The sequence below is a fragment of the Podarcis melisellensis genome, assembly GCF_964234715.1.
Source record: "Podarcis melisellensis genome assembly, chromosome: 7".
In the NCBI taxonomy this organism is placed as follows: domain Eukaryota; kingdom Metazoa; phylum Chordata; class Lepidosauria; order Squamata; family Lacertidae; genus Podarcis; species Podarcis melisellensis.
The window spans coordinates 22408318-22421980 of record NC_138539.1 but is presented as its reverse complement, the minus strand read 5'-3'; the positions used below and the strand labels follow the sequence as shown (position 1 = coordinate 22421980).

General features: G+C 40.5%; 1 protein-coding gene across 8 annotated transcripts in view; it reads right to left on the bottom strand.

The window, feature by feature from the left end:
• Positions 1 to 987: 987 nt before the first annotated feature.
• Positions 988 to 13663, bottom strand: part of UBR5 (ubiquitin protein ligase E3 component n-recognin 5) — a 66654-nt gene continuing 53978 nt past the window's right edge. For 7 of the 8 annotated variants that reach the window (XM_081918587.1, XM_081918586.1, XM_081918588.1 and 4 more), the window contains 17 exons: positions 13062 to 13234; positions 12354 to 12467; positions 11061 to 11278; positions 10136 to 10256; positions 9958 to 10056; positions 9496 to 9739; positions 8579 to 8693; positions 8125 to 8269; positions 7560 to 7690; positions 7125 to 7185; positions 6270 to 6445; positions 5786 to 5870; positions 4782 to 4937; positions 4437 to 4550; positions 3274 to 3418; positions 2557 to 2642; positions 988 to 1609 (listed from right to left, as the gene is read on the bottom strand). In XM_081918587.1, the coding sequence (XP_081774713.1) occupies positions 1397 to 1609; positions 2557 to 2642; positions 3274 to 3418; positions 4437 to 4550; positions 4782 to 4937; positions 5786 to 5870; positions 6270 to 6445; positions 7125 to 7185; positions 7560 to 7690; positions 8125 to 8269; positions 8579 to 8693; positions 9496 to 9739; positions 9958 to 10056; positions 10136 to 10256; positions 11061 to 11278; positions 12354 to 12467; positions 13062 to 13234 (2396 nt within the window). In that variant the 3' untranslated portion in view covers positions 988 to 1396. The remainder of the gene's footprint in view (positions 1610 to 2556; positions 2643 to 3273; positions 3419 to 4436; positions 4551 to 4781; positions 4938 to 5785; positions 5871 to 6269; positions 6446 to 7124; positions 7186 to 7559; positions 7691 to 8124; positions 8270 to 8578; positions 8694 to 9495; positions 9740 to 9957; positions 10057 to 10135; positions 10257 to 11060; positions 11279 to 12353; positions 12468 to 13061; positions 13235 to 13663) is intronic. The other variant, XM_081918589.1, reaches the window with a different exon arrangement.

The following is a 13663-nucleotide window of genomic DNA, read 5'->3' as shown; positions in this document are numbered from 1 at the left end:
AAGCAACAACACAGAGCCTCCCCCTTTCATACATCACTTAAGAACTAAACAAAATGGGACCCTGGCGTACTGAAATACAATAGGACTCTCTCCCCTTCATTGTAAAAATGTTTAATTTTTTTAAAAAAGCAAGCACTCAGCGCACCACAATACATTTGGCAAACTTTTCTTTGTGCTGATTGAACAAAACTACATTACGCCTCCATCTTGTACAGCCTGGTGAAAACAAGAGAGCTTGCCAGGGCAGGGCAGTTCTGCTAACTGTAAAATGTGGGCTGAACTCCTTCCATTTCGACTGAAGATGAGAATGAGTTTTATTGACTTATGAAATTTAGAGTGGCTTAGTGAATGACTGTGGTGTGTGGTGATAACTAGGATTATACAGGCTATATAAATAAAAACTATTGTTTCTTCAGTATGACTTTGTACTTTTGTCTGTAATTTATTAAAAACTGTAACAAGATACTTAAAAAAGGCTAGATACAAAAGTAGTTAAGCTGCTCACGAACATTAAATTTCTTCAAAATGTACCTTCAAATAATCATGATCTTATAAACATTTTACAGTTACCAGGTAGTGCCTAGGCTGAAATTTTAAACAGTCTGAGACACAGCAGAACAAGTGTCCAGGTTGGAGTTGGAAGTAGAACAACCTTCTGACTGATTGCTCGAGGAAAGAGGGATACAAAAATGTTGATTGTGAACGATTAAATACTGTGCATTGGCTTCCTTGTTATGTACAAAAAGATCCTCACTAAGGTATACAGATTACATGCAAAACATTAGTGGTGGTATTTGTGTGCCAGAGTCCAATGCAAAGAGACAAAACTTGCAATGGCAGTGGTTTTTTTGTAAGCAAACGTGAATGATTTCAACTCTTAGCTCTAACTGGCAAGAACTTTTTACAAGTTCAATATACATGATGCACAACTGCAGCCAACCACAAAATTAAACACCATTAAAAAAAAAGTTAAAATAAAACACAGAACATACTTCATCTTTTATTTTGAAATTCCCTACTCCCTCTATACATGAACCTTTGCTGAAGCACTTTCCACAAAGGCAGCAGTGAATTTTCTTAGAACATTTTACATATTCCTTCCCCACCCTCCCCCGGCAAAAAGCTAAATCACAGTGTAATTTATATTGTTCTGCTGTCATCTTTGGCTGGGGTTGGCCAGGAAGCCGGCAACTAGCAAATGGTTACAGTCCGACATTGCTAGTGCTCCTTCGGCCCCTTGGGTTGCAAACTTAGTACAGGAATGTTGCATTTAGTCATTGCAATACCAGCAGGGAGAGTATGACAGCATTAACTTTCATAAACTTTTATAGACAAATGGAAAATCTACAAAAAAACTAGCTATTAATATTACACAGCAATACACACTTTTTATACTCTACACAAAACCAAAATTTTTGGTCTTAATGGCGAGTAGCAACTTCTGCTTGAGAATCTGTTTAGAAGAATACAGAGGGACATAAAGGCGAGAAATACAAGTGTTCGCTGTAGGAAGGTGTTGGTCATCTGGTGGCCTTATTGTGATGGATGGCATGGGCTGAAATCCTTCTTCGCTAGCGGGCAAGGATGGGCTTGACGTCCAGAAATAAACCTAAGGTGCAAATAAACAGTGACCTGTTAATGATTTGGGGAGGGGGGAATTCACATGCCAATTTTATATTTCAGTGGCATGCAGTGAAATTTATCGTAGGGGGACAGTTAGGGCCAGAGGCGCCAGCTTGCGAGGGCGATTGGGGGGGGGGGAGACGTTGCATACATGATGTCCTGAGCATCGGTGGGCTTTGGGAATGTGGAGGGAGGACTCTTGGACCCCATCAGGGCATTGTGCTCTGGGCTTTGGGAAGCAGGCGCCAGGTTTAAATACTTTAATACTTGAATTTACTGTGAACATTTAAGGCACTAGCCTAGTCCCTCATGTCCACACACTGTTGTTACTAATGTTACATCCCTTTATGCCCAACTCCTGTAGATTCGAACAATATTTATGAAGTTATCTGTCAGCACCATCTTTGATTCTTTGTTTTTCCACAAATAATGGAGCTCTATGGTAGAGAAAATAATTAACACAGAGCTTGAATTGAATCAGTAACAGAAACCTACAATGCTCAAATAACGAATGTGAAGCATTTCTGATAATAACCACCTCATTTTATGAGAGTAACTAAAAGTAATCTACTCGAGATTCTCATTGTCCAGTCTTTTAAAAAACTGAAAAGTTGAAGTCAGAACTAATGCCCAAGGGGAAATGTTACTGATTTTCTTTTTTTTATGGCAGACTCTGTATTATATTGTAGCCTGATTTTGATACTCCCCCCTCAGTTTCAAAAGAGGTTTGAAATGTACCAGGAGAAACCAATCTTGAAGAGACTCCAAATCCCAAACTCCTGAGTGATTGAACTTGCTCTTTGGGCCCAGGAGGAAATGATACCATACTGGGGTAGTTAAAATAAGAAACTGTTTTTCTCCCCAATGTGGAGTCATCTAGTACCAACAGGGATTAACAAATCCCATATGTTGACCAAAAGAAAGAATACTTACTAGATCTTGCCTTTCAGTCATACTCATCTTCTCAACTATAGACCAAAACCAACGTTTGAACTGCAAAAGCTTTTCAGCATTTTCTCCTGTTCAAAAATGAAACAAATTAACAGAAGAGCAGGCAGATAATAACATTTAGTTGTGGATATCAGAAAGTGGACTTAATGGAAATACTCTGGTTGTGCAAATAGCAACAACCAACTGTGAATTAAAATGCCAATAAGAGCAGACAGAGGGATCCAAGGACATGGTTTCACTAGATTACATTTAGTACGCAAGCAATAGTTTATATTAGAAAGGTCTGAAGAGACTGGTGTGAAGGAGAAACGGATGGGCCATCTGCACTGTGATTTTTGTAGATCTGCAAAAATCTACAAATACAATGGAGAGACACAGGGCTGGATGCAACCAACCCATTCTGCTAGCACTCTGAGCAAGGACTCCCACTAGGGTAACAGGGCTTTCTCTCCCTCTTCACTCCCCCAAAACCCATTCTGGAGGGCCGGAAGAACCCCTAGATCAGCATGTGGCAGGAGGAGAGGGGAGATCATTCCATCAGGCAAACACAAATGCTTGCTCACACTGAATTTCCCCCATAGCTTGCATGCTTCAGGAAACATTGCATTTGTCTAACCAATATGCAACAAAACAAAAAACCAGCAGTCTGGAGCAATATTACTGCTGCATGACTAAAATATTACACAAAGAATTTCATACCTGATTCATCATTGAAGGACGTAAAGCTGATTAGCATTTGCACATTAACTTCACCACAGCCATTTACGAGAAGCCTGAAATCTTCTGCTGTCAAGTCTTCCAATGAATTCTTTGGAAGTACATCCAGCAGACCTTTCCTCATTGCCTGAAAAAGCCACAATAATTTTAATTTAAACACTACCAGGAACTGCATATTGGCTGGTTACTGCACAACTGGACGGAAAGAACCAACAACTGGCAGATAAATCTGTTTGTCATGGCAAGTAAGCTATTGTCCTCTGGCAAGCATTATGAAGGCAGCCCTACACTCGGAAGATGGAGCTTGGCGACAGGGTTGTACTGGGCTTTCTGAGTTGTGGAGAACTGACAACTTTACATGACCTCATGTAGAGAGACGGAGCAAGGTCAGGAACAAGAGGAGAGGCAGGATCTTGGGGTTGCAACAAACAAAGTTCTACTCAAGAGCACTGAAGTTGCTGGACATAAGTAAGCAATGCCCCTTAATTTCCACGGGTCTATTCTAAGTATTACTAACATTGGCTCCAACCCTTGGTGTTTACAAGCTTTGGCCTGGCTATTAAGGTCAGCCAACATTTTCAGACACCCAATTTCTAGCATGTTGAGTTATAGCAGGGGTCCTATTTGTTCCTCATGACATGGCTTGTGTTTACTTCTGCATAGGAATCACGGACCAATAAGGCAGCACCTTCACCACCCAGAAAGTTATTATAATCACAAACATCAAGTGAGATACTTTTTTCATCTCATTTACAAAATTTCTACTTCTCTTTTTCCTGATTGAATGGCCAAACTAAAAAGTCAACTTGCACCAGCTGTCAGAAGTGACAGCCAGGAAAAAAAAAACACCTGGCCTCCTTCCTCCAGGAGGGGAGAAACTAGAAGAGCAGAGCCTGAAGAATAATATGCTCACACTCAAATCACAAGGAAGAGCGGTACTTCCTTTGCTATTTGTAAATTTCACAGGGGCCTTACAATCCTGCAGGTGAGCAGTAGAAACCTTCCTGGCAACCATTGTTTGCTCAGTTTCAGAGACTGCGCAGAAATTGTGATGTATCAATTCAAAGACACAGTTCTATGCAAATTATCAAATGTGAGTAAGAAAACATCAAAATAAGCCAATGCCTTTCAACCGTACTACTTACATGTAGAGGTTGTTCTGCAACTACTAACATTCTGTGCTCTGCGTATTTTCGGACATATTCATAAACGTTTTGAGGAGTGACTGGTATATTTACACCATTGGAGATAAGTTCAACCTAGGAAAATATTGTGAAACAGAAGGTTGTGGTATTTTTAATATAAAAAAATAATCCAACTTCTTAAAATACTTACAAATACCTCAGATAATGGAAACACATTCCAAGGGGAATTTTCCTCAGCCATATGTTTTGTTAAACTGGCCACTAATATTACAGATGCATTCATCCATTTCCAATTAATAGCAAAAAGGGTTGAATGGTCTGAGTAACGGTGTAACTGCTGTTTACCTGTCCTCCGCCTTCCTCTTTGCATAGGTCTATTGCAAATGCTAAGTCCATTGCTGCAAAAACTGCATCAGCATCTGTACTTTGGGAAGCGAGGATAAGTTGCCGCAAACTCTCATACATTACCGGATCGAAAAAAGCAAAATCATGCCAGTTAACCTGAAAATAAAATGCACATGTAAAACATCACTTTTAGTTTTCTTGTCAGCTCACCAAGACAGCTACTCTACTGAGCAGTTTTGCTGTTAAGAACTTCAAAAAGCTTTCTGAAGGCTATACCAAGCAAGTTAGTCAGGAGAAGTGTTATGTCCATAGCTGTCAACTTTTCCCTTTTCTTGCAAGGAATCCTATTCGGAATAAGGGAATTTCCCTTAAAAAAAGGGAGAAGTTGACAGCTATGGTTATGTCCAAATCTTCTGTTCTTTCATAAGGAAACAAATGTGCCTAGTTCAGAAACAACACTCCTCCCTCCTTGCACACCTGACCTTGGCACTGGTTTCCTGGCTTGCTCTAAATTACAGTTACTACTTATGTGCATGCCAGGAAACTTTTTTGAATACAAGCCACAATATCAGGGTAAGCCTAGAGGGCACCATGAGGGAGGGAGGGCACACTGCTTTCTCTCACATTATGCCATGTCTGATCTGGGCCTATGTCTCCGTTCAAATTTATGCCCATGGTTAAGGCAGGTTAACGATCCGAAACACCTTTGAAATAGGTTTCCACATCACAGTTTTTCCTGAGGGGCCCTGGAGGTGGCTACAAAGTACAATTTCCTAATGCTCAAAGAAGCCTGAACATGGAACTCTGGAGGGAGTTCCCATTTTCTGGTGGAAAAAGTACACAGCAGAGGGAGGAAGAATCACTGCGTTAAATGGAAAGTTGGGTGACATAGCGGCAATATTCAATTAACCAAGCTCTACATTTTAAACCAAGCACCACAATTTTAATCAAATAACATTGAAGCCCTATAATTAACTATTCTTAAGATTTATATGCAGGTTTACCTTTCTGCCAAGAAGAACTTTTATTACATGTCGATTTAACGTGATGGGGCAAAGTTCATTCTGTAGCAAGCATAAACCTAGAATTCTGAAGAAAAAAACGTATCAGAACAAGAAGTTTTGTTTTTTAAAAAAAGAAAAAGTGATGAAGAAACCAAGTCAAAAGAAGAACACCTAAGCAAATGAGATCAATTACCGCATTTTTCTGTGTATAAGACTAGGTTTTTTAACCAAAAAATTAGGTTTAAAATTGGGGCTTGTCTTATACACAGGTAGTGCTGAGGGGTGTTTTCTTAATTTGGAGTCCCCAAAAATTGGGGGCGTCTTATACACGGAAAAATATGGTATATTTTCAAAGTCTAGTTGAAATCATTGTAAACCTGGTGCTGAATTGCAAAATCTTACGTCTTTTCGTGACCGTTACTTTTGTACACATTCTAGTATTTTTCACACAAAGCGATGCACACAAATCTTGAGAATATTTTACCTGCCAATATTTCTGAAACAATTTAGTCTGGCTTCTGTATTTTTGCCAGGCCTCGGTGTATAAAAGCCACGCTTTCCAGGTTGATAGAACAGTGGTGCATTGTCATCACCATCATCTGTATCATCTAATTCCATGTCTACCACACTGCGACTGGAACCATGACGTTTTCTGTTTTCCTTTTTTTAAAAAAAAAGAGAAGTAAAAAAAGGGTGTTTTTTTCTGCACACTAATGAAGACTGAAATATTCTTCACTGTTACAAGTTGTCTGTCAAAACCACATCCAAGTTAAAAAAAAAAGGAATTAAACAAATGGTAAGGTTAATGGAATTGCACACTTAGTTAAAAGGGAAAGTTTAAATAAAATTTAGTTTCATCACCACAGTACTAGACTGAAAGAATCTTTCCCTCTTGCAAACAGTCCAACATATTCCATGCACATAACAGTAAACTAATAAGGTAGGTATCCCTGCCCGTACGGGCCAGTCGTGTCCGACTCTAGGGTTGTGCGCTCATCTCACTTAAGAGGCCGGGAGCCAGCGCTGTCCGGAGACACTTCCGGGTCACGTGGCCAGCGTGACGAAGCTGCTCTGGCGAGCCAGCACCAGCGCAGCACACGGAAACACCGTTTACCTTCCCGCTATAAAGCGGTACCTATTTATCTACTTGCACTTAGGGGTGCTTTCAAACTGCTAGGTGGGCAGGAGCTGGGACCGAAAGACGGGAGCTCACCCCGTCACGGGGATTCAAACCGCCGACCATACGATCGGCAAGTCCTAGGCACTGAGGTTTTACCCACAGTGCCACCCGCGTCCCATGGGTAAACTAATAAAGGCACTGTTAAAACATTTGTCTTACTTGTACTTTATCTGAAGAATCCAACAAGCCAAGGTCTAGGATACTGTCAGCTCCGTTTTCCCTTTTGAACAGAATGAAAGAAAAATATTTAACCAGAGTCAATGTCATGATTTAAAATTCAATTTAAATGTTATTGTAATTTAGTAAAATAAATCACTCTTTTTGTCCTTCAAGAAATATGGAAATATGGAAAGCGGGCACAGATGGATTTTACTAGCTGCTAAATGATCTGTCTTCCTTTCTCAATATTCTTAATACCCAACAAATAGTTTTCCAGTGGGAAAACATAGAAAAACAAGTACAAAACCACAGGAATTCTGTAGAGGAGCTACAACGTACAAAAGATCTAATTCAATTTTTCCCCTGTGACAGCTCAAAGCCAGGCGCAATCTAAAAAAGTTTTCCCTTAAGGATTTATCCCTAACGTTAGTTTACCTTCCATGCGCAATAATGAGTTCCATAGCTTCATCCACTCTCGCTCGAAGGGAATCTTCACTGGCGAGCAACAGAAGCAGCTGAGCAGGAGACAATTCCAACAGCATACCAGTGATCTTGCTTGCAAATGCCTGGAAACGAGAAATTAATATCTTATATTCCATTTTTTCCCTAGTCTTCTCCATCTGCGTGGAAATTACAGATTCGGGAAACTTCAGCTGCCCTAGATTCAGCCCCCTGCTGTAATTTATGCTTGTAGGCTTTTGCATTTATTTAACGCGAGGCAGATGGTCTAGGTATGGATCCTGATACATATTTAGCTGCTGCTCCACTGGAATCCATCTTGAAGCCCTATGCCTAGGGGAGTACAGGATCCTCAACAGAGCCCTACAACTACAAATAATTGCAGGTCTAAGGCAAAACTCTTTGTATTCTTCAGCTTATTCACTATTCACTAACATGTCAAGTATGTGTAGACAAACCCAATTTTTAAGTGGAATACAGTACATATTAAGAAACAAGAATGATTTTTGCCACAGTAGACAGAAGAGAACATTAGCCTTACAGGTTGCATTGCTTGTACACGGGGATAAAGTCTTTCACCCAGGGCCTGCCGATGTGCTGGAAGAGGATCGGGGTCATCACTAGGATTCCCTTCTGATGCGGGTCGAAAAGGCCTGGTATCAATGGAGAGCTGCCTTCTAAAGTCCCTTAAAAACAACAGCAATTCATCAGAAATTGTCTTTGCTCTCCGAAAGGTCCACATCAAATGCACTACATACAGGGTATGCTCTTGCTGCGCTAAACCCATCCTTCCCCACCTTTGGTTTTGTGTCCCAGTAAAGTGGCAGGTGCTTCCTAGTTAATTCTTTTGCTCACTTTTGAGGCCCCGTTTCTGAGGAGCAGTTAATTTAGAGATTTATTTTCTGCCTTTCAACGAAACTCCTGGTGAGAACGAGCAGTTTATTATTCCAAATCGTCTCCTGATTTGAAGTTAACTTCAAAAGAAAGCTACTTACCTATCCCTGTCCCTCCTAGAACCAGTTCGCAAGCCGCTGCTGTTCCTCCTCATTTCTCTTTCGCGCTCCCTTTCCCGATCCCTTTCCCCTCTGTTTCGTAATCTCTGCATGAGACCTTAAAGGGGCAAGACATACTTATGGTTTGTAAACAGTGCTCCCTTACAAATACTATGAAAGATCATAAAACTGTGGAAACCAAGGCTGAGGGAGAAGAACACAAAATTTAGCCTGGAATCACAATTCCAAATTAAGATTTAAAGACATATATAAATCAGGCTTGTTCTTCAAGTTCTTTTCTACCACCACACAATATTGGAAGTTTATCTTAAAATATTTGAAGGAAACAAAGTTAAAATGTAACCCTTCACTGGCTGAAGCCTTAAAAAAAAAGCCAAATACATGTAACTAAAATAAAATCCATTTGCTTTCCCCTGTTTAGTCCTGCCTGTTACTTTTCCTTTCTTCAGTTGACTCCCCTTTGATGAAGTTTAGCATATAGACTCAAGGCAGGAATCTGTTAACTTGTATTCTATGGAAATAATATGGAACCAAGCAAGAATTCTGGCAGTCTGACAATTCTTCCTGTTCCCACCCACACACCCACCCAATGTTCTCTGCAGGCATCTTTATTTCATGCTAAAATGTTCTACACTATGTTTAAATGAAGGATTGATGGAGAATACAGATTTTCCCCCATCAGAACTGTGTGTATTGTGACCACCTTAAGGGCACAGACTTGTGATGAGTGCAAAATTCAGGATCCTCAGATTTACTGTTAAATAAGCAGATGTGCCCCTCGTAATGATTTGAAAACCTGAGGATAATGCAGAACCCTGCATAATTTCTTGCCCCTCATCCTGCTTCACTGTTCCAAGTCTTCAATGTTATACATAACACATTTATTACAATATACTTACTTGTATGTGTCCCTTTGTTGGCATTCTGAATACAGTCCAGATTTGGCAGCTTCTCGTTTGACAAAAAAGCTTGTGCAATGGCCGTGTAAAAGCTTCTTGCTACGCCACTGCCTTCTCCTGGCTCATCCTTAAACGTGACCTTTACCCTGTGGACAGCCATTGGAGTTGTAGCACATCGGCGACCAAAATGATTGTTGAGCTGCCTCATCGTCTGCTGAATTAGAAGATCTCTATCCCGATCAACCTAGAAAGCACATTAGGAGGACACGGTAAAGAACAGACAAACTAAAGAATGAAAATACAATCTACAGCCACACTAGCACCCAAAAACATCCTTCAGCTGCAGCATACACAGCGATGGCTGGGCCACCATTTTACATCCTAATTTACTGAGGTAGGTAATTGCAAGAGCAACAGGATAAATCTAGCTAAACTCAAAAAGATAACACTGAAACTTCTTACCTCTAGTGTTAAATCTCTAGATTGTTGGTTTCTCAGTTTTTCCATTTCTCGGCGGAATTTAGATTCTTTTACTTCAAACCCACCTAATTCAGTCAAAATCTACAAAGAGAAACAATGTATTAGTAAAAGGAAAGGCCTACAAAACAATCTAGCTGTCTTCATTCAAGAAGATACTTACTGATCCTGGTTCCGCTCCTACATCTTCCATGAACACTCTTCCAAATAACTCTAGGGAAAGCCGCCAACGTCCAAGCAGCATATCATGAGAAATAACCATCCCCATAAAACTGCACTGTGGCCTGGCAGACAAAAATTTAAAAAGAACCAGGAGAACAGAGATTACTTTTATATAGTAAGCAAGTTAAAATTAGGATTATGTTGCGCTCAGTTGCTGCCAAACAACTCAAAGTTTCTAGCAGGAAGAGTCAAGTGACAATCTCTCTGCAGTATCCATCAAGGATTATCCTGATCACAAGCACATGAACTACCGTATTTTTCGCCCTATAGGACGCACTTTTCCCCCTCCAAAAATGAAGGGGAAATGTGTGTGCGTCCTATGGGGCGAATGCAGGCTTTTGCTGAAGCCTGGAGAATGAGAGGGGTCGGTGCGCACCGACCCTTCTCGCTCTCCAGGCTTCGCGGACCTCTCCGCAAGCAGCGGGAGCCAGCGCTGGGCTCCCACGGCTTGCAGAGAGCTGCCTGTTTGGGGACTGGGGTCGGGGGAAGCTCGGGTCTCCCCCGCCCCAGCCCCACGCCTGGGGGGAAAATAATTTTTCCCCCTTTATTTCCCCCCAAAAAAACTAGGTGCGCCTTATGGGACGGTGCGTCCTATAGGGCAAAAAATATGGTAAATAGCAAGGTAACGTACAAAGAAAAGTGGCACTCGCGAAAACAATGCAAATACCAAACAGCAATGGTAATTGCAAAAATTGAATAAGAACTAAGATGGAAACCCTGCGTTCACAACACAGCCATTTCCTCTCTCTCTTTCCTGCTGCTGTTGCCTTTCCCAAGCAGTCATTTGTGGCAACTAACCCTCCTGGCTATGCAGTACTGAGCACAAAGGAGTAAAAGTAAAGGTGTTGTTTCGTAAGTAATGGTACCTGAAGGATGTCAGAGGTGGACCTTCACTTTCGGTCAGTCCAATCTCTGCCAGTAAACTGCTTTTCAGCTGCGCTGCAAGATCATGAGCTGAAGGGCCTGGCTTAGAACTCTCCGATTCTTCAGATGGCACATTTTGTTCTTCTTCCTTCTTCTGCCGATTCTGCATGCTCATTACATTTTTTAAATTTGCTGCGTAAGACATTTTGGTTGGAAGAACCTAAACAAAAGAGCATTGAAACAGGTTTGTAAAACACTGCAGGGTATTTTCATGCTCTAGACTCGTCTGCAATACTATTTTGGTACAGTCTGCATATCATCATTAACCATCGTCAACTTTATCATGAAAGAGCTGATCTTGGCTTCTTCGCTCTGCCCCAACAACAAGCAGGAGAAACAAACCTGGCATTATGTCCCAACCAGGGACTCTGGTTTGTTTCACTCAACCAAATGCAATCTGTAAATCAAGACCAAACTTTGCCTACAGATCATGGTTTGTTTGGAGCAAAACAAACCCCAGTAACTGGTTCAGACATAATGCTACAGCCCAGCTTAACGCATCCATAGTGAACCATTAACTCATGACATGCAAACAAGGTCACTATAGTGCAAGAACCTAAAGCCTAATACTAGCTGAATCAGAGTCTGGATTAACTTGACTGGTCCTATAGAAATCAGTGGGATCAATGTTCATTTTTATTCATGGACCTCTCCACTGAAACAAAGCAAGCCCTAAAAATGTCCAAGCTGATAATATATTATACATAGTATTATAGACTGAGATGAGAAGCTCTCTAAAATAGCAATGTGGAATTTTCAGATCTAATATTCTATGGGAGCAGGCCTTTTCTCTTCCAAATTTAACTTTGCATACACACCAATAGCCATGAACATTTGGAAATATCCATTGTGGATGCATCCATCAAAAAAACATCTAACCAGCTTTTTTAAAAAAACAACTTCTATGCATTCCCACTTGGAGAAAGAGTTAATATCTATCTGACTGCTCACTAGAGGAGCAGGCAGCAATTGCATTTGGGTAAGGCCTGCCTTCCAGCCACTGCAATTGCATTTCCAGAGTCTGAAATGAATACTATGGTAATCCTGTGGCTCTTTAAGGCAAGGTAAAGTCCTTAGCAGGCCTGGAAGGGAATTGAGAGTGGATAAAGAAATATGGATATATAGACTTGCTCTCATTTTTTTAGCAAAATAAGAGTGAAAAGAGAAAGTGGATGAACGGAGAGGGAAAGAAGCAATGTTATGAATTTGTAACATGTATCACAATAAATTCATACCTCAAGACAGTTTCTATCCACAGTCACTTCCATTAAACACTTTCCACTATTGGCAGAGGATGAATATAGACCCTGACTTGGCCGACCAAACAAATCTTCTTTTCTAGCATTTGGCTGAAAAAAACCCAGAGGTAATTTACATGTGAGCCAACACTGATGCAGATGCAACTTTCCTGATCACAACGTAAGCAGCTGATCCATGCATCTCTTCTCTACAGTGAGAATTTCTTTTCTTCCTCACATGCCACCATGCTTTGAGGAAGAGTAACATGCCAAAAAACTACTGGCTGTATCAATTCCTGTCCTGCATCTGAGCAAATTAGCTACCCAGGCCCAGGAACGGCACTCCAAATGACTATTACAGGGTTTAATCTTAAGGAATATTTTGCTTCACTAACATTAGAACAAGACTGATTAAGGCACTTGGGTAGTTAGCTTGCTTTGTAATGGGTGCGGGGGAACTAAGCAAAGCAAAAAAAGCTGTTGTTTGGAAAGACGGAAATTGGAATAGTGTACTGTATCTTAACAAAAACAATATTGACATATTGGACAATAAGGGACTGAACTTCCTACTGCATGTATTAGCAGAAGTTGTGGCTGATTTACAATCTGCTCACAATTGTTTAACAACGGCTAATGTGTCTGGAGTATTAAATTGTGTGTGCAGCTTAGGAATCAAGCAATTTAAGCTTTCTCAGTTAATATTACCTGTAACAGATGTGGCTGGTCTGCTAGTGGAATGGCCTCTGCTAGAGGAACTTCAAAAGGGTTGGGCGGAATACAGCCAAGGAATGTCATGGAATCTGATCGTCGGAAGAATGGATGATTTTGGCCTGTTTCAGCTGGAAGGGAGTCATCATCTTTGTCATTAAGTGTAGCACCTGAAAAGTGTCCAGTTAAAACAAATCATTACAATATAACAGTGATTATTTGATACAGATTTGCTCTGTTACTTTATGCTGATAACACTTCTCCAGTTTTTTAGGACAAAATATCAGAAGTTCCACTTTTGTCTGCTTCCACTTTTGTCTGCTTCTTGATTATTAGCTTATAATTTTTCAAAATTATTAAAAATACCAATTGTGATTTATTATTTATATACTCCCCATCTGACTGAATTGACCCAGCCACTCTGGGCAGCTTCCAACAAAATAACACCCATAATACTTTTGCAAGTTTAAAATGCTATATAAAAACAAGGAACAGCATTCAACTACTCTTCCCTTTTAAAATATTACTATGACTCCCTGTCTATATTTTAATCTCCCCTCTTTTCCACCATTTACTTCTCCTCCTTGTCATTTATCTTT